The 23374-nt window shown below is 44.4% G+C and overlaps 1 protein-coding gene across 1 annotated transcript in view; it reads right to left on the bottom strand.

Moving 5' to 3' along the window:
- Positions 1-23374, bottom strand: part of DIAPH1 (diaphanous related formin 1) — a 164937-nt gene that overhangs the window by 76178 nt on the left and 65385 nt on the right. The window contains exons 12-15 of the mRNA XM_075131417.1: positions 22999-23115; positions 19761-19876; positions 16439-16503; positions 15598-15777 (exon numbers count right to left, since the gene is read on the bottom strand). Of these exons, the coding sequence (XP_074987518.1) occupies positions 15598-15777; positions 16439-16503; positions 19761-19876; positions 22999-23115 (478 nt within the window). The remainder of the gene's footprint in view (positions 1-15597; positions 15778-16438; positions 16504-19760; positions 19877-22998; positions 23116-23374) is intronic.

The following is a 23374-nucleotide window of genomic DNA, read 5'->3' on the forward strand; positions in this document are numbered from 1 at the left end:
AATTGGAATCCTGTTTTGCTAAAGGGGGAAATGGGAACAGGGAATGGGAGTAAGAAAATTGGAATCATGTTTTGCTAAAGGGGGAAATGGGAACAGGGAATGGGAGTAAGGAAGTTGGAATCATGTTTTGCTAAAGGGGGAAATGGGAACAGGGAATGGGAGTAAGGAAGTTGGAATCATGTTTGGCTAAGGGTAGGAATGGGAACAGGGACACAGGTGTAAGGCTCTGTGGTGTCAGAGCTGGGAAGGAGGATACTAAGGAAGGAAACTGGAATCATGCTTGCTGGAAGTTCACCCCAATAAACATCGAATTGTTTGCACCTTTGGACTTCGGGTATTGTTGCTCTCTGTTCATGCGAGAAGGACCAGGGAAGTAAGTGGGTGAAGGAATAAGCCCCCTAACACTCAAGTGTGTCAGGCCAGAGGGGAAGACAAGAATGCTCTGGGGTCTCAGGATTAGGACACTGGATTGGAACTCAGGAAATGAATGCTCTAGTCTAAGTTCTGTCACCAAAAATGGGCAATTTAATGGTATGATACTAAGCATCCCTATATTCACACCCTACACAATATTGTAATAATCTTTGTACAAAATAGGTCTTGGAAGATATCCTCTGAAAACTAATAGCTCATTTATCATTAATATTCTTGCGTGATGTATGTATGCAATGGGCATTAAGAGTTCTGAATATGTGCTGGAATTTTCAATAATGTGTGTGTAAATCAGGTGTATTTGGGGAGTTGTTAATCAGTTCTATTCTAAATGAAGAAATGTGTGTTTACCTCAATTTACATATAAGCAATAAACAGACCCAGCAAGCTAACAGGGGATGGAGGCAAACATCACACTAACAAGAAGATAGCATGGAGTCTACATCCACCAGGAGAGAAGCAACTTGGTCTACGTTTTACTTTTCAGAAGGATTCATTTCAAAGGTTTACTTGTATATAAAGATGGGGGGCTGAACAACAAGTGATAAGCAACTGAATCAACTAATTGTACACAATATTACTGTATTATAAAATTGTATAGAGGGAGGTTTTTTTCTCAAAGCTAATGACACACTGATTAATATTGTGAAATGTATGTATTAACACCATATAAAGAATTATGGATACTCCTTAATATTAGGCGGTACAGTGTGCCCAGACACGAGGGAATGTCACAGCTATCTCTCTCTCTCCTATGTAAATTCAGCATAGTGGAATCAGAAACAATGAAAGCCCCACTTCACAGAATCATAGGACTGGAAAGGACTTTAAGAGGCCACCTAGCCCAGTCCCCTGCACTCATGGCAGGACTAAAGTACTATCTAGACCATCCCTGACAAGTGTTTAACCTCCTCTTAAAAATCTCCAATGATGGAGATTCCACAACCTCCCTAAACAATTTATTCCAGTGGTGCTGAACCACCTGACAGTTAAGAAGTTTTTCCTAATGTCCAAACTAAACCTCCCTTTCTGCAATTTAAGCCCATTGCTTCTTGTCCTATCTTCAGCAGTTAAGAACAATAATTTTTCCCCTCCTCCTTGTAACCACCTTTTATGTATTTGAAAATTGTGACCATGTCCCCTCTCAGTCTTCTCTTTTCCAGACTAAACAAACCCAATTTTTTCAATCTTCCCTTATAAGTCATGCTTTCTAGATCTTTAATCATTTTTGTTGTTGTTCTCTGGATTTTCTCCAATTTGTCCACATCCTTCCTGAAATGTGGTGCCCAGAACTGGACACAATACTCCAGTTGAGGCCTAATCAGCACGGAGTAGAGCGGAAGAATTACTTCTCGTGTCTTGCTTACAACACTCCTACTAATGCCTCCCAGAATAATGTTCGCTTTTTTTGCAACAGTGTTACACTGTTGACTTATATTTAGTTTGTGGTCCACTATGATACCAGATCCCTTTCCTCAGTACTCCTTCCTAGGCAGTCATTTTCCATTTACATAGCAATCATGCAGTGAGATGGGAAGCGCACAGGAAGGGAAGAACAGCATGAGGTCATCCTGCCTGTGATGCTGTATGGAATATGTGGAACACTTTATGATATTGTTGATACCAATATTACAAAATTGCAAGGAATCTGACCAGATAGGCCATGTAAGGCCTTTGTGAGAATGTTAAGATTTGCCAAGTATGATAATCTTGTTTATATGTTTGTGTCACTTTTGTATTGTGAGTTATAGATATGTAGGGTATAGCTATATTTCAAAACTTGTGCTGTGTGTCTGGGTAACACCCCCAGACATACTAGCATCAGCACTGCCTAGCGTGTTTGATGGCCCAACAAGGGTCATCAACTGTACAATGAACCTATTGAAAAGCCAGGGACTACACCTTATGATTCCGCAAGGCAGGTAGGGGCATACCTATGGACAAAACTCTAAGGCTTTTCCATGCCCATGTGCTGTGAAGCTTGTATTTGGGACAAAGAAAGTACCAGCCATGTGGAAAAGGAAAATAAAAGGCAGTTGCATCATCTCCATTTTGTCTTCATTCCTGCTTCGTACCTCTGGAGTAAATTTTCTACAAACAAAGCTCTGAACAAAGGACTGAATGATCTATCCAAGCTGTGGATGTGTTCCCGAGGGACTTTCAAGCCCGCAAACTCACTAATACTCCTAGGGTTGCCAATCCTCGAGGATTGTCCTGAAGGCTACAGAAATTTAAAGATTATGTCATGTGATAAACCCCCAGGAATATGTCCATCCACAACTGGCAACCCTACATACTTCTAAGAACCTGATATATGGACTTTGAAGTCTCTAAATTTATGTGAGTGCTTTATCATTTAACAACTCTCTTCTTGTCCTTTTTTCCTTATAATAAACCTTTAGTTGTAGACACTAAAGGATTGCTGGCAGTGTGGTATTTTGGGTAAGATCCAAACTAATATTGACCTGGTAACGTGACTGCCCCTTTGGGGTCAGAAGAACATTTTGTATATGTGAGCAGAGTTTTTTAAATAACTTCTCACTATACTGGACCTAGGTGCTGATTGGGAGCCAGAGAACTGGAATGCGATAAATGGGGCTACGTGATTTCTTTTTTAGTTTCTTGATAACCGGTGTGGGGGAAATCAGAAGCACAGTTTGTGACTGGTTGGTGAATTTAACTTCCGTGGTAAACATCAGTTTGGGGAGGATCTGTTCTCCCTTTTGCAGCCTGCGCTGACCTTGGCATTTTCAGTGAGGCCTGCCTCAGGCACCCTCTGGGCCACACTGCCTCTTGAAACAAGTTAACTGGACTTTAAGCAAGGACAGAAGCCATCTTTGGCATTCACCACTAGACATACACAAGAGGCCAGAGCTCTTGCAAGCTGATAAAGATGGGTCCTTCAACTAAAGCGTGGAGGGGTGGGGGGTTAAGTCAAGTCTCTGGAACTGAATATAGGTGATAAACATGCTTAGGTAAAGATCTTTCACCTAAGACAGGGGAAGCCAGCACTTTGTACTTTTGTAAAAAGTCCTGACTGAAGAAAAATCAGCCTTGGCTGGGAAGAAGAATGACTGGTGAGAAACCATCTTGAACCAAGCCTGTATCTTGCTAGATTAAGTTTGAGACTTTTAGATGCATGTTTTCACTTTTATTTGTCTTTAACGCAGGTGGTGTCGGAGAGAAGGCTTTGGATTCTTTGACCATGGGATGGTGTTCTAAGAAGGAGGAGTGCTAGGCAGAGACGGGCTCCACCTAACAAAGAGAGGGAAGAGCATCTTCACAAGCAGGCTGGCTAACTTAGTGAGGAGGGCTTTAAACTAGGTTCACCTGGGGAAGGAGACCAAAGCCCTGAGAAAGAGGGACGATCAGCGAGTTATCTCAAGTGCCTATACACAAATGCAAGAAGCCTGGGAAACAAGCAGGGAGAACTGGAAGGCCTGGCACAATCAAGGAATTATGATGTGATTGGAACAACAGAGACTTGGTGGTATAGCTCACATGACTGGAGTACTGTCATGGATGGATATAAACTGTTCAGGTAGGACAGGCAGGGCAGAAAAGGTGGGGGAATTGCATTGTATGTAAGAGAGTAGTATGACTGCTCAGAGCTCTGGTATGAAACTGCAGAAAAACCTGAGAGTCTCTGGATTAAGTTTAGAAGTGTGAGCAACAAGGATGATGTTGTGGTGGGAGTCTGCTATAGACCACCTGACCAGGGGGATGAGGTGGACGAGGCTTTCTTCCGGCAACTAACGGAAATTACTAGATCGCAGGCCCTGGTTCTTATGGGAGACTTCAATCATCCTGATATCTGCTGGGAGAGCAATACAGCAGTGCACAGACAATCCAGGAAGTTTTTGGAAAGCATAGGGGACAATTTCCTGGTGCAAGTGCTGGAGGAACCCCCTAGCGGCAGTGCTCTTCTTGACCTGCCGCTCACAAACAGGGAAGAATTAGTAGGGGAAGCAAAAGTGGATGGGAACCTGGGAGGCAGTGACCATGAGATGGTCGAGTTCAGGATCCTGACAAAAGCAAGAAAGGAGAGCAGCAGAATATGGACCCTGGACTTCAGAAAAGCAGACTGACTCCCCCAGGGAACTGATGGGCAGGATCCCCTCGGAGAACAACATGAGGGGGAAAGGAGTCCAGGAAAGCTAGCTGTATTTTAAAGAATCCTTATTGAGGTTACAGGAACAAACCATCCCGATGTGTAGAAAGAATAGTAAATATGGCAGGCGACCAGCTTGGCTTAACAGTGAAATCCTTGCTGATCTTAAACACAAAAAAAGAAGCTTACAAGAAGTGGAAGATTGGACAAATGACAAGGGAGGAGTATAAAAATATTGCTCTGCCATGCAGCAGTGAAATCAGGAAGGCTAAATCACACTTGGAGTTGCAGCTAGCAAGAGATGTTAAGAGTAACAAGAAGGGTTTCTTCAGTTATGTTAGCAACAAGAAGAAAGTCAAGGAAAGCGTGGGCCCCTTACTGAATGGGGGAGGCAACCTAGTGACAGAGGATGTGGAAAAAGCTAATGTACTCAATGCTTTTTTTGCCTCTGTCTTCACGAACAAGGTAGGCTCCCAGACTACTGCACTGGGCAGCACAGCATGGGGAGGAGGTGACAACCCTCTGTGGAGAAAGAAGTGGTTCGGGACTATTTAGAAAAGCTGGAAGAGCACAAGTCCATGGGGCCGGATGCGCTGCATCCGAGAGTGCTAAAGGAGTTGGTGGATGTGATTGCAGAGCCATTGGCCATTCTCTTTGAAAAGTCATAGCGATCAGGGGAGGTTCCGGACGACTGGAAAAAGGCTAATGTAGTGCCCATCTTTAAAAAAGGGAAGGAGGAGGATCTGGGGAACTACAAGCCAGTCAGCCTCACCTCAGTCCCTGGAAAAATCATGGAGCAGGTCCTCAAGGAATCAATTCTGAAGCACTTAGAGGAGAGGAAAGTGATCAGGAACACTCAGCATGGATTCACCAAGGACAAGTCATGCCTGACTAATCTAATTGCCTTTTATGACGAGATAACTGGCTCTGTGGATGAGGGGAAAGCAGTGGACATGTTATTTCTTGACTTTAATAAAGCTTTTGACATGGTCTCCCACAGTATTCTTGTCAGCAAGTTAAAGTAGTATGGGCTGGATGAATGGACTATACGGTGGATAGAAAGCTGGCTAGATTGTCGGGCTCAACGGGTAGTGATCAATGGCTCCGTGTCTAGTTGGCAGCCGGTATCAAGTGGAGTGCCCCAAGGGTCGGTCCTGGGGCCGGTTTTGTTCAAAGTCTTCATTAATGATCTGGAGGATGGCATGGATTGCACCCTCAGCAAGTTTGCAGAGGACACTAAACTGGGAGGAGTGGTAGATAAGCTGGAGGGTAGGGATAGGATACAGAGGGCCCGAGACAAATTAGAGGATTGGGCCAAAAGAAATCTGATGAGGTTCAACAAGGACAAGTGCAGAGTCCTGCACTTAGGATGGAAGAATGCCGTGCACCGCTACAGGCTAGGGACCGTATGGCTAGGCAGCAGTTCTGCAGAAAAGGACCTAGGGGTTACAATGGACAAGAAGCTGGATATGAGTCAACAGTGTGCCCTTGTTGCCAAGAAGACCAATGGCATTTTGGGCAGTATAAGTAGGGGCATTGCCAGCAGATCGAGGGACTTGATCGTTCCCCTCTATTCGACATTGGTGAGGCCTCATCTGGAGTACTGTGTCCAGTTTTGGGCCCCACACTACAAGAAGGATGTGAAAAAATTGGAAAACGTCCAGCAGAGGGCAACAAAAATTATTAGGGGACTGGAACACATGAATTATGAGGAGAGGCTGAGGGAACTGGGATTGTTTAGTCTGCGGAAGAGAAGAATGAGGGGGGATTTGATAGCTGCTTTTAACTACCTGAAAGGTGGATCCAAAAAGGATGGATTTAGACTGTTCTCAGTGGTAGCAGATGACAGAACGAGGAGTAATGGTCTCAAGTTGCAGTGGGGGAGGTTTAGGTTGGATATTAGGAAAAACTTTTTCATGAGGAGGGTGGTGAAGCACTGGAATGTGTTAACTAGGGAGGTGGTGGAATCTCCTTCCTTAGAGATTTTTAAGGTCAGGCTTGACAAAGCCCTGGCTGGCATGATTTAGTTGGGGATTGGTCCTGCTTTGAGCAGGGGATTGGACTAGATGACCTCCTGAGGTCCCTTCCAACCCTGATATTCTATGATTCTATGATTAACCCTTTCTAACTTTATTCCTTTTACTTAGCATCTCTTAACCTATGTCCTATTGTTAATAAAGTTGTTTTATTTTACTATAAAACAGCTCACTGCAGTGCTTAAAGAGAAGGGTGCTGTGGCCCCAGTTAAGCTAATAAGATGTGATATGTTTTTGTATCTTTAAGAGGAATTAACAAATCATATTGTTTCTCTGAACTTTCCATGAGAGGGCTGGACATTGCAAGGTACACGCTTTTGGGGGAAATCACCACTGTCATATGATTATGATACATTCTGTACAATGCATGCATCGTGAGGTATCATTTTAAAAGTCTTGATCTGTTGAAGCATAGTATCCTGTTGAATTGTATGTACTATTATTGTATGTGAAATTACGAAGTATTGTTATATCTGTCACTGAAATATGTTGTGAGGTTGGGAGACAACCACAGCTGGCCTTTCAGTAATGACAAAGGGGTTACCATCATGGACCAGACAGACATTAATCGCCCATCAAGAAGAATCCACTCTACCAGAAGCTCTTTTGAGGGCACATACACAAGGAGGATTGCCTGACCCCACAGTCACAGCAAAGATCTTTCTAGCAGCTGAAAGAAAGTATAGAAGTGACATAATCACTTGGCCTCTCTCCTCCCACATCTCAACACCTGGAAGACAAAGACTTTGAACTGGGAAAATTGATCCCAGGCTGGGAAAGGAATCCAGCCTGTGCATTGAGAATGCTGAGCTGCCTGCAACATCTAGTAGGGTGAGAGACTGCGTGATTCAAATCTTGCTTAGTCTGTAGAATTTAGACTGCAAGTTCATTCTTATTTCTCATGTAATCAACTCTGATCACTATGCCTACTACTTATAATCACTTAAAATCTGTCTGTACTTAACAAATCTGTTTTTATATTTTACTTAAAACTGTGTTTTTGGTTGATGTGCTTGGGGAATCTTAGCTGAGATTACAAAGGCTGGTGCATGTCCACTTTTCTTTGTTGAAGTGATTAATTAATGAGCTTGCACTGACCAAGGGAGTCTTGAGCAGTGTAAAATGGTATATTTCTGAGGTGCAAGGCTGGGAACTGGGGTGACTGGCTGGTGCCTCTATCAGTATGATTCATGAGTGGCTCAGGGAGCATTCATGTAATTTAGCTGGGTGTGGGGCTCCACATGCTGATGGCTGAGTGATCACAGCACCTGGAGGGGTTTGCTCATTGTCACTGGCATAGCTTTGTGAAAGACAGCCCAGGCTGGAGAGTTAAGGGGGCACAGCGGTCCCAAAGTCCCAGGTTGTACCCCGGGGATCTCATTACAGAGGATAATACTTTCCTCCTTCCCAGGTAGCATATGTGGGATGCTCAGGTACTCTGGTGACAGAGAAATATAAAAAAGCCTTCAAAAATAGACAATGGAAACTTCAGCTCCAGAGCAGACATATGAGAGGTAAAGAATAATACAGTAACGCCCAGCAGGGTGGAGCTGGTGCTCACAGAATGAACCTTAACAGAAGGTGGCTGCTGCCTCCATACACCATAATTATCTTAGACACAAACCGTAGGAGATTGTTTATCTTTTTGCAGCCTTTTGAAGAAAAGGATTGAACTGTTGAGGGACTTCTGGAGCTATATGGAAAGAGGAAGCCACCTTGGGGAAGAAATAGGAAACTGCTCGATGGGCTGATGTTAACACAAGAAAAGACTCCAGAAAACCAGCTAACGAAGCTTCCCCACTATTTATGAAGGAGATGGTGAGTAGCAAGACAGTTTTCAAAGTACAACACCTCTCTAGAGACCTACTTTGTTGATTCAAAAGAAGCCCTTCAGCTAAGTGTGCGTTTAGCAACTGTTCCAAGTCCCACACCTATACTGGAAAGAAGGGGGAACAGTGATGGTGCAGTGGAGAAAGGGGGAAGATGAATGGCTCCATTCACACAAAGACTAGGCTGTAACTCTATGTCTGTTAGAGCATATGAAAGCTCCAGAGCATACCGCAAGCAAAGAAAAATAAACTCCTCCCTAGGAGACACCTGGCCAAGAACAAAAGATTTTTTGGAGGTGGGGAGAATCACCAGAGAAACAAAGGTGAAAACCCGAAGTCTAGTTCAGCCAGCCACTGTCTGGAAGAGTGTAACCAGTGACCAGCTGTTCTATTTCTCACAATTTAGTGTTTTTCCTGCCTACAAGTAGTGATGTGAGGGGTTATACGCACTGTGGGCCAATCCAGAGGGATGTTTTGGAAAGACCAGATGCTATTTGCTCTCCAAGTAATCTCTATTTGTTGAGACCTGCTATGCTCTAGTCTATATTCCTGTCAGATAAGAAAATATGAATGGATACACTGGGTCAGACCAATGGTCCATCTAGCCCAGTATCCAGTCTTCTGACAGTGGGCCGGGCCAAGTGCTTCAGAGGAAATGAACAGAATAGGGCAATTATCAGGTGATTCATCCCATTGTCCACTCCCAGCATCTGGCTCTCAAAGGTTATGGGACACCCAGAGCATGTGGTTGCATTCCTGACCATCTTGGCTAATAGCCATTGATAGACCTCTCCTCCATGAATTCACCTAATTCTTCGTTGAACGCAGTTATAGTTTTGGCCTTCACAACATCCCCTGGCAATGAGTTCTGCAGGTTGACTGCATTGTGTGAAGAAATACTTCCTTATGTTTGTTTTAAACCTGCTGCCTATTAATTTCAGTGGATGATCCCGGGTTCTCATGTTATGTGAAGGTGACAGTAACACTTCCTTATTCACTTTCCCCACACCATTCATAATTTTATAGACCTCTATCATATCCCCCGCCTTAGTCATCTCTTTTCCAAGCTGAACAGTCCAGTCTTTTTAATCTTTTTTCACATTGAAGCTGCTCTAACACCCCTAATAATTTTTGTGGCCCTTCTTTGTACCTTTTCCATTTCTAATATATCTTTTCTGAGATGAGGACACCAGAATTGCATGCAGTATTCAAGGTGTGGGCATGCCATAGATTTATATACTGGCATTATGATTTTACTGTCTTCTTATCTATCCATTTCCTAATGGCACCCGGTATTCTGTTAGCTTTTTTGACACTGCACATTGAGCAGATGTTTTCAGAGAACTATCGACAAAGACTCTAAGATTTCTTTCTTGACTGGTAACTGCTAATTTAGACATCATCATTTTGTATGCATGATTGGGATTATGTTTTCCAATGCACATTAGTTTGCATTTATCAACACTGAATTTCATTTTTGTGAGATCTCTCTGTAATGTTTCCCAGTCTGCTTTGGACTTGACTATCTTGAATAATTTTGTATCATCTGAAACTTTGCCACCTCACTGTTTACCCCTTTTTCCAAACCATTTCTGAATATGTTGAGCAGCACTGGTCCCATTACAGATCCCTGGGGGACACTGCTATTTACTTCTCTCCATGCTGAAAACTGACCATTTATTCCTACCCTTTGTTTCCTGTCTTTTAACCAATTACTGATCAATGAGACGACATTCCCTCTTATCTCATGACTGCTTACTTTGCTTAAGAGCCTTTGGTGAGGGATCTTGTCAAAGGCTTTCTGACAGTCCAAGTACACTATATCCAGTGAATGACCCTGGTCTATGTATTTGTTGACCTCCCCCCCGGCCCAGAATTCTAATAGATTCGTGAGGCATGATTACCCCTTACAGAAGTCATGTTGATTCTGCCCCAAAAAATCATATTCATCTATGTCTCTGATCATTCTGTTCTTTACTATAGTTTCAACCAACTTGTCTGGTACTGAAGTTTACTGGCCTGTAATTGCCAGGATCGCCTCTGGAGCTTTTTTAAAAAATTGATTTCACATTAGCTATCCTCCAGTCATCTGGTACAGAGGCTTTTTTAAGTGACAAGTTATATACTACACTTAGTAGTTCTGCAATTTCATATTTGGGTTCCTTCAGAACTCTTGGGTGAATACATAGAATCATAGAATATCAGAGTTGGAAGGGACCTCAGGAGGTCATCTAGTCCAACCCTCTGCTCAAAAGCAGGACCAATCCCCAATTAAATCATCCCAGCCAGGGCTTTGTCAAGCCTGACCTTAAAAACTTCTAAGGAAGGAGATTCTACCACCTCCCTAGGTAACGCATTCCAGTGTTTCACCACCCTCCTAGTGGAAAAGTTTTTCCTAATATCCAACCTAAACCTCCCCCACTGCAACTTGAGACCATTACTCCTTGTCCTGTCCTCATCTACCACTGAGAATAGTCTAGAACCATCCTCTCTGGAACCACCTCTCAGGTAGTTGAAAGCAGCTATCAAATCCCCCCTCATTCTTCTCTTCTGCACACTAAACAATCCCAGTTCCCTCAGCCTCTCCTCATAACTCATGTGTTCCAGACCCCTAATCATTTTTGCTGCCCTTCGCTGGACTCTTTCCAATTTATCCACATCCTTCTTGTAGTGTGGGGCCCAAAACTGGACACAGTACTCCAGATGAGGCCTCACCAATGTCGAATAGAGGGGGGACGATCACGTCCCTCAACCTGCTCGCTATGCCGCTACTTATACATCCCAAAATGCCATTGGCCTTCTTGGCAACAAGGGCACACTGCTGACTCATATCCAGCTTCTCGTTCACTGTCACCCCTAGGTCCTTTTCCGCGGAACTGCTGCCTAGCCAATCAGTCCCTAGTCTGTAGCTGTGTATTGGGTTCTTCCGTCCTAAGTGCAGGACCCTGCACTTATCCTTATTGAACCTCATCAGATTTCTTTTGGCCCAATCCTCCAATTTGTCTAGGTCCCTCTGTATCCTATCCATGCCCTCCAGCGTATCAACCACTCCTCCCAGTTTAGTATCATCCGCAAATTTGCTGAGAGTGCAATCCACACCATCCTCCAGATCATTTATGAAGATATTGAACAAAACCGGCCCCAGGACCGACCCCTGGGGCACTCCACTTGACACCGGTTGCCAACTAGACATGGAGCCATTGATCACTACCCGTTGAGCCCGACAATCTAGCCAACTTTCTACCTACCTAATAGTGCATTCATCCAGCCCATACTTCTTTAACTTGCTGACAAGAATATTGTGGGAGACCGTGTCAAAAGCTTTGCTAAAGTCAAGAAACAATACATCCACTGCTTTCCCTTCATCCATAGAACCAGTAATCTCATCATAGAAGGCGATTAGATTAGTCAGGCATGACCTTCCCTTGGTGAAACCATGCTGACTGTTCCTGATCACTTTCCTCTCATGTAAGTGCTTCAGGATTGATTCTTTGAGGACCTGCTCCATGAATACCATCTAGTCCTGGTGACTTATTACGGTTTAATTTATCAATGCATTCCAAAACCTCTTTTATTGACACCACCACCTGGGACAGTTCCCCAGATTTGTCACCTAAAAAGAATCCTCATGTATGGGAATACCCTCACATCCTCTGCAGTGAAGAATGATGCAAAGAATTAGTTTAGCTTCTCCACAATGGCCTTATATTCCTTAAGTGTTCTTTTTGCATCTTGATCATCCAGAGGTCCAAATGATGGTTTGGCAGGCTTCCTGCTTCTGATGTACTTAAAACATTTTTTTGCTGTAACTTTTTGAGTCTTGCTAATTACTCTTCAAATTCTTTTTTGGCCTGCCTAATTATACTTTTACACTTGACTTGCCAGAGTTTATAGTCCTTTCTATTTTCCTCAGTAGGATTTGACTTCCAGTTTTTCAAGGATGCCTTTTTGCCTCTAATAGCCTCTTTTGCTCTGTCATTTAGCCATAGTGGCTTTTTTTTTTGTTCTCTATGTTTTTTAATTTGGGGTATACATTTAATTTGAGCTTCTATCACACTGTTTTTAGAAAGTTTCCATGCAGCTTGCAGGCATTTCACTCGTGACTGTTCATTTTAATTTCTGTTTAGCTAGCTTCCTCGTTTTTGTGTAGTTCCCCCCTTTTTGACGTTAAATGCTAGTGCAATGGGCTTCTTTGGTATCCCACCCAAAGGATGTTATATTTAATTACATTATGGTTGTTATTGCCAAGTGGTTCAGCTACATTCATCTCTTGGACCAGATCCTGTGCTCCACTTAGGACTAAATCAAGAATTGCCTCTCCCTTTTTGGGTTCCAGGACTATTCCAAAAAGCAGTCACTAATTGTGTCTAGAAATTTTATCTCTGTATCCCATCCTGAGGTGACACATACACAGTTAATATGGGGATAGCAGAAATCTCCCATTATTACTGAGTTTTCTATTTTTGGAGCCTCTCTAATCTCCCAGAGTATTCCACAATCACCATCAGGGACAGGTGGCTGGTAGTATATTCCTACTGCTATACTCTTATTATTCAAGCATGGCATTTCTGTCCATAGAGATTCTATAGTACCATTTGTTTCATTTAAATTTTTACTATATTTGATTTAGCTTTTTTTCCCCACTTATAGTGTTACTCCCCTCAAGCATGACCTACTCTGTCATTCCTCTATTTTGTACCCTGGTATTACTGTGTCCCATTGATTATCATCATTCCACCAAGTTTCTGTAATGCCTATTATACCAATATCCTCATTTAATAGCAATTCACCCATCTTAGTATTTAAACTTTAGCCTTTGTACACAAGCACTTACAAAATTTGTTACTATTTAGTTGTCTGCCTTAGAATCATAGAATATCAGGGTTGGAAGGGACCTCAGGAAGTCATCTAGTCCAATCCCCTGCTCAAAGCAGGGCCAATCCCCAACTAAATCATCCCAACCAGGGCTTTGTCAAGCCTGACCTTAAAAACCTCTAAGGAAGGAGATTCCACCACCTCCCTAGGTAACACATTCCAGTGCTTCACCATCCTCCTCATGAAAAAGTTTTTCCTAATATCCAACCTAAACCTCCCCCACTGCAACTTGAGACCATTACTCCTTGTTCTGTCATCTGCTACCACTGCGAACAGTCCAGATTCATCCTCTTTGGAACCCCCTTTCAGATAGCTGAAAGCAGCTTCAAATCCCCCCTCATGCTTCTCTTCTGCGGACTAAACAATCCCAGTGCCCTCAGCCTCTCCTCATAAGTCATGTGTTCCAGTCCCCTAATTATTTTTGATGCCCTCCGCTGGAGGCTTTCCAGTTTTTCCACACCCTTCTTGTAGTGTGGGGCCCAAAACTGGACACAGTACTCCAGATGAGGCCTCACCAATGTCGAATAGAGGGGAACGATCACATCCCTCGATCTGCTAGCAATGCCCCTACTTATACAGCCCAAAATGCCATTAGACTTCTTGGCATCAAGGGCAGAGAATGCAACCATGGAGGTCCTGGACTTTAATCTCTTACTTAGCAGCCTAAATTGGGTCACCAGGACCTCTCTCCTACTTTTCCCTATGTCACTGTCACCTGACCACCAGCTCCTCCCCAGCACTGGCATATAAACTGTCTAGATGTCTCAAGAAATCCACAACCTTCGCACCAGGCAGGCAATTCACCATGTGGTTCTCCCAGTCATTACAAACCCAACTATCTATATTTGTAATGATTGAATCACCCATTGCTATGAGCTGTCTCTTCCTAATAGTTGGGGTTCCCTCTCCCAGAGGGGTATCCTCAATGTGAGAGGCTACCACATCATCATCTGAAAGGAGGGTCCCAACTATGGGATTGTTTCCCTCTGCTCCAGTTTGCTGTTCTCCTTCCCCATCATCCTCAACAGCGCAGAGGTTGTCAGACTGGGGGTGCAACCACTCTACTGTGTCCTGGAAAGTCTCATCTGCGTACACCTCTGTCTTCCTTAGCTCCTTCAGTTCACACACTCTGGTCTCAAGAGCTGGTACTTGGTCTCTGAGGACGATGGGCTGCTTGCATCAAGTGTACACATATGCAACCTGCCCAGAATGCAGGTAATCATACATCCTGCATTCGGTGCAATAAGCTGGATAGCCCCACCCTGCTGCTAAACTTCTGCTGCATTATTTTTACTCCTGCCGCTTCTTTTTTTTTTTTTTTTTTTAACAAGGAGTGGAATTTTCTGTAATATTTTAGGAAGACTATATGTGCCTCACTTTCCCTCTGTACTTTGCATTGCTATGCTGTGGAGCAAAAGGGTAAATTAAGTTTGCTCTTGGAGCAGTGCAGGACACATGAGGTGTGTATGCCAACTAGCTGTCTGGGTGGAATGAATGGGTCATTAAAGAACTAGTTAAAACCAAACCAAATCAGAGAGACAATGGAAGAATGGAAGTGCCAAATCTGAACACTTAACAGATACAAGCTTTGTCAGGAGGGGAATATGAACACAGCTTGGCTCTGCCTGAACAAAGGACTGAGAGCTGACAGGAAGGGGAGAAGAGTCGGCTTTTTGGAGCAGCTCAGCTGCTCTTGCCTGGGATGGACAGAAAGAAAGAGATTGACTGGAATGGAGTCCATAGCAGCTTGGCTAGCTGATTGCTCTGGGTTGGCCCGATGGACTACGTATTAACATTTATTTCTCTATGCTAACCTAAGAACTTCCAGTGCTGTGTCCCAGTTGACTAATAAAACCTACTCTGTTTTGAAAAGGCTGCCAAGTGTCCCTGCAAATACTTGCTGAGGTGAATTGGTCCCTGAAAAGTGTACAAGTCTCTGACTAGGAGACTCTCTCAACTGGACTCGCTGAGCAGAGCTCACTATGTAAAGCAGGAGTGCTAGAGCCCAGAGGTTGAATCTTGGGCATGTTAGGGCCATGTGGCCTACTCTGAAGGAAGAGTGAAACCCCTTGGGGGTATGCTACACAGAAGAGGTTTGTCCTAGGGACTGTTCAAAAGCTGGGAAGAAGCTCACATCCTGTGGATCCATGATAATTCCCCACTTTCCCACCCCGCACATGCCAGCCTGAATGTTTCCTCTGCCCAGTTGAAAGACAGAAATCTCCAGAGTGCTGTAGGCTGTTTAGCGAGATGGCAATGCTCTCCAAGGTACTATAGTCCATACCCCCAGTCCAGATCCCAGCTTGACCATTACCTCATTGTTCTTCTTGGAGACTTCGCTTTCCAGACTCTGATTTTCTAGGGTAATTTGTTGTTTCTCCTTGTCCAGGAACTGCTTCTCTGCATCTAAATCCAGGAGTTTCTGTTCAAAGTCACTTTCCATCTTCTTCATTTCAACCTGAAGCTCATGCCGTGCAGTGAGTTCTGAGTCCAGCTGAGGGACAACGTGCATTATGGGTTAGGAGATGATGTGCATAAGACAATTACTTCCCCTTGCTTTCCCTTCAGTCTTCTCAAAGTCCAGAACCACCCCCAACACACAGACATTCCTCACATTACAAGAGGATAGGATTTATTCTATTGCACAATCCAAAAGGCCAAGGAGAACAGGGAAGAAGTCACTGGCCCTGAGTCTCCAAGTGAAGGAGTCCATATTTACACTGAAATGCACACAAATAACTCTTCACATAGAGAAAATGCATTACAAATTCTTGGCACTGTCTGAAGGCAGCTGTTTTCATGGCCGTGACAAGAGGTGAACCTTTTAATTACATCCAGTCACAGCTTCAGTTGACAGTCATCTGCAGGTCCTGATTGAGAGTGAGAAGTGTGTGGGCGCACATACCCAGCAGCACAGCCCTGAACACTGTCTCCCCTCAATGTGAAAACTACATCCTTTTTTAAAATTAAAAAGTAAACATGTGGCTCTTCCCCAGAGATAAAGGTCAAATGCAGAGCTGAGTGGCTATTAACCACAGTTCTGCTGCATGAACTAATGGAAGGCACTGTCTGATGGCACCTACAGCCCAGTCTCTAATCACAGTGCTCAGAGGCCTATACCACACACCATTCACCTCCCATCCCCAGCCAAACACCTTTTTCTCCAGCTCCACTGCTTTGGCCTCACTTTTCTCCACCTTCGTTTGATCAATCAAGTTATCTAAAAAAGGGGAAAAGGGAAAACAAAATTAGGCACACAATAGTGTCCAAAATTATTCCTTCTCCCCTTCCCCCACAAGGCACATAACCCTTACATGCCCTGCTAGAGACAGTCCTCCGACCCCCAATACCACTTTCCCCAGTGCAATACTTAGTCCTGGATGGAGCTTACCACTCACACCCTTGCAACACGATCTGTACAGTACCCTTTGCTGAAAACAGACCTTTCTTTTTACTCAGTCAGGCACATAAAACAAAAACCAGTTATTTACCTGTCCTGTAACTGTTGTTCTTCAAGATGTGGGTGCAGACATGTATTCCACTCAAGTGTGTGTGCACCCAAATAGTTTTCTTTAACAGTACCTAACAGGGTGGCACTTGCATCCTCTGGCACTCGGAGCCTCTCCCATGGCTATTTAAAGGTGGTCCCACCATGACCTCCCTCAATTCCTTTGCACCAGACTCTCAGATGGAGAGACTGACACAGAAGGGTCAGAGGGTGGGAATACATGTCTGTACCGATACCTCAAACAACAGTTACAGTACAGGCAGTAACTATTTTTTCCCCCTCTTCGAGTGGTTGCAGACATGTATTCCATTTAGGTGATTCTTAAGCAGTAAACAATGGAGGTGGGGCTCAGTGTCCACTTAAATAACAACTGCAGAACAGCCCTTCCAAAGTCTAAGTCAATCTAGACCAGGGTTCTCAAACTCGCGGCACATGAACCTCCCCAATGTGGCCCGCAGGGCTCCAGCAGTTTTGGGGCTGGATGAAGCCCTAAGCTTCTAAGAGGATGAAGAATCTCCCTGAATCTTAGAGTGACTACAGTCAGTTTTATGAGACTTCTGTCTTGGGAGAGGAGAGGAAGAACAACAGTCTGTTCTTCTCCTTGGAGAAAAGTTAAAGCCTCATGGTGGCACCGAAGGCCTCTGAGGGGCCAGACGATCAGATCCTCCCAGGCACAACAAGAACTGAGTATTGGAATCACTACTGAGGATAGCTATCCCACATGAGGGACAGTATTTGAAACCTGGTGAAGGCATTGCACCAGGCAACAACAAACTACTAAAATACTCAATTAACTAATCTAACACTAAGGTGGTACTACTAGTACTCCTCAGAGTTTCTCTTGGCTTTTTTGTATATAGTTAGTACTGCTAACTATAAACTAACTACTGTGACAAAGTTCCTCCTCTGCCTTGGTGGGTCCTGCGCTTATTGGCGGATTTGCTCACCTCAGAGGTTCAAGACAGCCCTCAGTTTGGCCACTTTCGTGGCTCAAATCTGCCGTTCACTCAGTTAGCCTCATCACTGGCCAGCATGGGGAAAAGGAAGAACAACAATCCCCACAGTCTCTGCTGATCCACCTAGTGGATCGGGAAATAGGCCAGAGACCTTCCCCTCTGGTAGAACCCACAGTCTAGGTCAATTCCTCTGGTATCAAGTCGGGAGTTGGGGGGATGGGGGGAACCCGGGCCCACCCTCTACTCCGGGTTCCAGCCCAGGGCCCTGTGGATTGCAGCTGTCTACAGTGGCTCCTGTAACAGCTGTGTGACAGCTACAACTCCCTGGGCTACTTCCCCATGGCCTCTTCCCAACACCTTCTTTATTCTCACCACAGGACCTTCCTCCTGATGTCTGATAACGCTTGTACTTCTCCGTCTTCCAGCAGTACGCCTTCTCACTCTCAGCTTCTTGCGCCTCTTGCTCCCAGCTCCTCGAACGCACACCACAAACTGAAGTGAGCTCCTTTTTAAACCCAGCTGCCCTGATTAGCCTGCCTGTCTTAATTGATTCTAGCGCTTCTTGATTGGCTGCAGGTATTCTAGTCAGCCTGTCTGCCTTAATTGTTTCCAGAAAGTTCCTGATTGTTCTGGAACTGCCCCTGTTACCTTATCCAGGGAAAAGGGACCTACTTAACCTGGGGCTAATATATCTGTCTTCTCATTGAAACCCACTACCTGGATGAGCAGGTGAAGTCCATCAAAGAACTGGGTGAGCATATGACCAACCTGCGCAAGATGGGAGCACCCAAATATGGGATGGCAGAGTACCTCTTTTACAAGCACACCCTGGGGGACAGTGAGAACTAAAGCCTCAGCATAGGCCACCCATGGGTTTCAGTAGGTCTCCTAGCTTTCTGCCCAGCAGTGCATGTATCTACTGTTAGATAATGTCATTCTGTACCAAAAAATCACACCTTTGTTTTTTTGTGTTTGTAACACCTTACATCCAATAAAGTGACTTGTTTAAAAAAAAAAAAAAAAAAAAAATCACTCTCCTGTAACCATCTGGCCTGATCCTGTCATACTACATACATACAAAAAAAAACAGACAGAAACTCTGAATAGTAGTAGTAGTACCACCACCTTAGTGTCAGATTAGTTTAGTTGGGTATTTTAATAGTTTGTTGTTGCCTGGTGCAATGTCTTCACGAGGTTTCAAACACTGTCCTTCGTGTGGCAAAAGAGTGAGGTAAATACCACCCAGAATACTCCAATTCAAGCCGTGGGCAGTGAGAAAGAACTGAGTGGGGTCAAGGCCGCACAATAGTTAAATATCCATGAGAGGGTCTATGGGGGCCAGATGATGCGAGCGCCACCCTGATGTGAACTGCTAAGCAATGTTATCTTGCTTTGATGCACTGGGCACCCACTCCTGAGTGGAATACATGTCTGCAACCACTCAAAGAACAGTTTTTTCTGGAAGTTCTCCTTCCTCACAGAAAGCATAATGTACCCCTTACAGTCTTCCCTCACTGAGTGAGGCAACAAGTGACAGCACTATGGACTCAGTACTAGTTTCCAGGAGACATACCATTGGCTCTACTTCCACTTACAATGCCCTCTGCTGGCCACAGCATGAAGTGCTCATGGTGGCCCAGGGGGAAAGCTGTAAGTGATCTGTCTTCTAATCTAGTCTGATGGCAAGATACCCAGCCGAGCACAGTACAGGGCAGGGGGTGTGTGGTGAAAGGCAAGCCCCAAATGAAGATGTATGGAATGGCCCACATACAGACTCCCAGTGCAGAAAGCAACAGAAAAGGCACCTCAGAAAAAGGGCTCCAGCTGAGCGTATTAGTTGTGATTGCAGAGCCCATTCTCAAGGAGGAAGAACCAGAGAAACAAACAGAGAGGCAGGAAGTTCTGTTGGTCAGAAGCTCAAAGTGCAGTTGAGGGACTAAATAATGAGGTTGTTCTGGAACCACATCAGACTGGGTTCGTTTTGATTGTGATATGAACAGCTTCAAGACTTACCTATTAGCCCCTCAATGTCAATGTTGAGGCGCTTGCATTTGAAGTCTGGATCAGCACCATTCTTATGCAGAACTATCTGGGAAATGCATTCATCAATTAGCTTATAGTACTGAGCCCTATGGAAAGAGAAGAAAAGGAAACAGTGTTAACATGTTAACTCTATAAAGTCATACACCTGAAAACCATGGGTACCATGCACTCAGGGGCCCCACAGAGAAGTTTACAAAGGCTCTGTAACAAATGTAATGTCTGAAGATCAAAACTTGGTCTCTTCAGCAAGTTAGGTCTCCAGGTAAAACATCTTGGTATGCCACGTGGCCTCTGTTACAAGCTGCTGCCAAAGAAGAATCAAGAGCTACATACCCACCACACCATCACATTATATACCAAGAACATTGTGGGCTATGCTCCGAACTGTCTATTTCTTTACTCCTGTCTGCCTTGTCATTCTCACAAACCTTGGCAATTAGCCTCTCCATCACTCCATAGAAACTCTATGAACTAGTCTCATGTCCTTCTACTCTCTACCCTCCATTATGAGCCTATCTTCTTCGATCAGAGCTCCATCCTTCTTGTGGCAAGCTACCTGCTGGCAGCAGACTACTTTAATTCCAAACCAACAGGAGCTGTTCCCCAACAGTGAGTTTGGGAAACAAATTCTAGACAGATTATTAATGTATACAATGCTGGTTAGTGAGACAATTAGTTTGGTTGTTTCGATTTGCTCCTAACAAACTTCCTTCCAACCTAAACTTTTTTTTTTAAATTGTGTATCTATAATGAATTACCTTCAAGTTAGGCGTGATAGCCGCATTAATATCACATCACATTCAGAAAGGGGATCCGATGTCTCTTTACTTGCAACACACTACATAGATATCCCAAAACATAGGCACACTCAAGGTTAAAAATAATTAATTAAAACAGATTATTTAAGGAGGTGGACTCCACAGTTCTGTTGGCTGGGAAGGTGGAGTCATTTATTGGAAAATATGAATATCTACAGCTAGAGAAGTTTACTCAATATCAAATCCTTCAGTATAAATACACATAGCAAAGGCTATGTTGTAGAGCAGTGGTTTTCAAACTTTTTTTTCTGGAGACCCAGTTGAAGAAAAGTGTTGATGCCTGTGACCCAACGGAGCTGGGGATGAGGGGTTTGGGGTGTGGGAGGGGCTCAAAGCTAGGGTGGAGGGTTGGGGTGTGGGGATGAGGGTTGCGGGTTTGGGGGGGCTCAGGGCTGGGGCAGAGGTGTGGGAGGGGGTCCGGGCTCTGGGCTGGGGGTGCAGGTGGGGCCAAGAATGAGGGGTTTGGGGTGCAAGAGGGGGCTCAGGACTGGACCAGGGGATTGAGGCGTGGGGTTGGGGCACAGGCTTACCTCGGGTGGCTCCCGATCAGCAGTGCAGTGGGGTCCTAAGGCAGGCTTCCTGCCTGTCCTGGCACCTCGGACTGCGCTGTGCCCCGGAAATGGCCAGCAGCAGGTCTGGCTCCTAGGTGGAGGTGTGCAAGCAGCTCCGCACGGTTCTCGCCTACAGGCTCCCCCCCAGCTCCCACTGGCGAGTGTGGAGCTGGTGCTTGGGGTGGGGGCAGCACGCGGAGCCCCGTGGCCCCCCCTGCCTAGGAGCCAGACCTGCTGCTGGTCACTTTCAGGGCGCAGCGCAGTGTCAGAACAGATAGGAATTAGCCTGCCTTAGCCGGGCAGCATGGCCAACAGGACTTTTAAGGGCTCCTGACCAGAGCTGCTGTGACCCAGTACCTGGATTGCGACCCGCAGTTTGAAAACCACAGTGGTAGAGGATATACACAGATACAGCGCAACACTGCTGGGGCCTCATTTAAATGTATTTGGTGGTATTATACCAGAATAGAAGTCTTCTGGTAAGGGATTTTCTAACAGATACCAAAAGCCATAGAACACAGTCAACTTTAACTTGTCTGTCACCCTCCAGTCATTTTCTCCTAACAACAAATCAGAACCTTCGGACAGGTTAATTTAGAGTATGCTTGCGTCTTTATGGCATAATCTTTTCATTCCCACCTCTAAGTACCAGACTGAATACAACCTAGAGCATTTTCGAAACAGCAAAAAAAAAGAAATCAAGCTGTTCTTGAAGCTGCATTAGCTGATATCAAATTGTCACAGGGCACAAGATTAGCTCTAAGGGTTAAAGTTGCTGCTTATTAATTTCATCAGGTGACCTCTGGTTTTTGCATTGTGGGAAAGGGTACATAACACTTCTCCACTCACTTTTTCTATACCATTCATGATTTTTTTCTATCATATCCCTCCTTAATCATCTCTATTATAAGATGAACAGCTCTAATCTTTTTAGTCTTTCTCCATATGGACAATGTTCCATACCCTTGATCATCCCTGTTGCCCTCCTCCGAACCTTTTCCAGTTCCACTATATCCTTTTTTTGAAATGGAGTTACCAGAACTAGACACAGCATTCAAGGTGTGGGTATACCGTGAATTTATATAGTGGCATTATCATATTTTCTGTCTTATTTGCTATCCCATTCCTAACAGTCCCTAACATTGTTAGCCTTTTTGAATTCTGCTGTGCATTGAGCTGAAGTTTTCAGAGAACTATCCATGATGATTCCAAGATCTTTTTCTTGAGTGGCAACAGCTAATTTAGAAAAAATTAGGAGTCCTTGTGGCACCTTAGAGACTAACAAATTTATCTGGGCATAAGCTTTCGTGGGTTAGAACCCACTTCATCAGATGCATGGAGTGAAAATACAGAAGCAGGTATAAATACATGAAAGGATGGGGATTGCTTTACCAAGTGTGAGGTCAGTCTAACAAGATAAATCAATTAATAACAGGATACCAATTCAGCAGGATACCAAGGGAGGAGTTTTTCCTGCTGAATTGGTATCCTGTTGTTAATTGATTATTCTCATTAGACTGACCTCACACTTGGTAAAGCAACCCCTATGCTTTCATGTATTTATACCTGCTCTTGTATTTTCTCTCCATGCATCTGATGAAGTGGGTTCTAACCCACGAAAGCTTATGCCCAAATAAATGTGTTAGTCTCTAAGGTGCCACAACGACTCCTTGTTATGTTTGCTGATACAGACTAACACGGCTACCACTCTGAAAGCTAATTTAGAACTCATCATTATATATGTGTAGCTGGGATTATTTTTTCCAATAAAGTGCCTGTTTCTCCCACACACTGCCAGCATCTCTTCCAGCAGGCCTAGCACAAAGCTCCCCTCCTTACCTGGCTTCATAATCATTGCGGATCAGCAGAAGGTGCTGCAGGATAGAGAGGAAGAATGGCTCTGCTTTGGAATCCTTTACTGTGTTGAGGAGAATCTGGAAGACTTCACTGAAATCAGTGAAGAAAGGGTTAAGGAAACAGAAGGGTCTCTGGGGAGACATCCAGGTGCTCTACTTACTCTTTTGCTCTGTAGAGGAAGGTATTAGCCCTTCAAAGTACTATCCTCAAAACTTTATCAATGCATATTCCTCTCATACAGAAAGGGGAAGAGGACACACTGCAGGAGACTAGCCAAAAATGGGACTCTAATTCCTTCTCCCTGAGCCTTTCTAAAGCCCAACCAGTATTTGCTAGGTGACATTCTCGTCCCTGATTG

This window comes from Caretta caretta, chromosome 8, assembly GCF_965140235.1.
Source record: "Caretta caretta isolate rCarCar2 chromosome 8, rCarCar1.hap1, whole genome shotgun sequence".
NCBI lineage: Eukaryota > Metazoa > Chordata > Testudines > Cheloniidae > Caretta > Caretta caretta.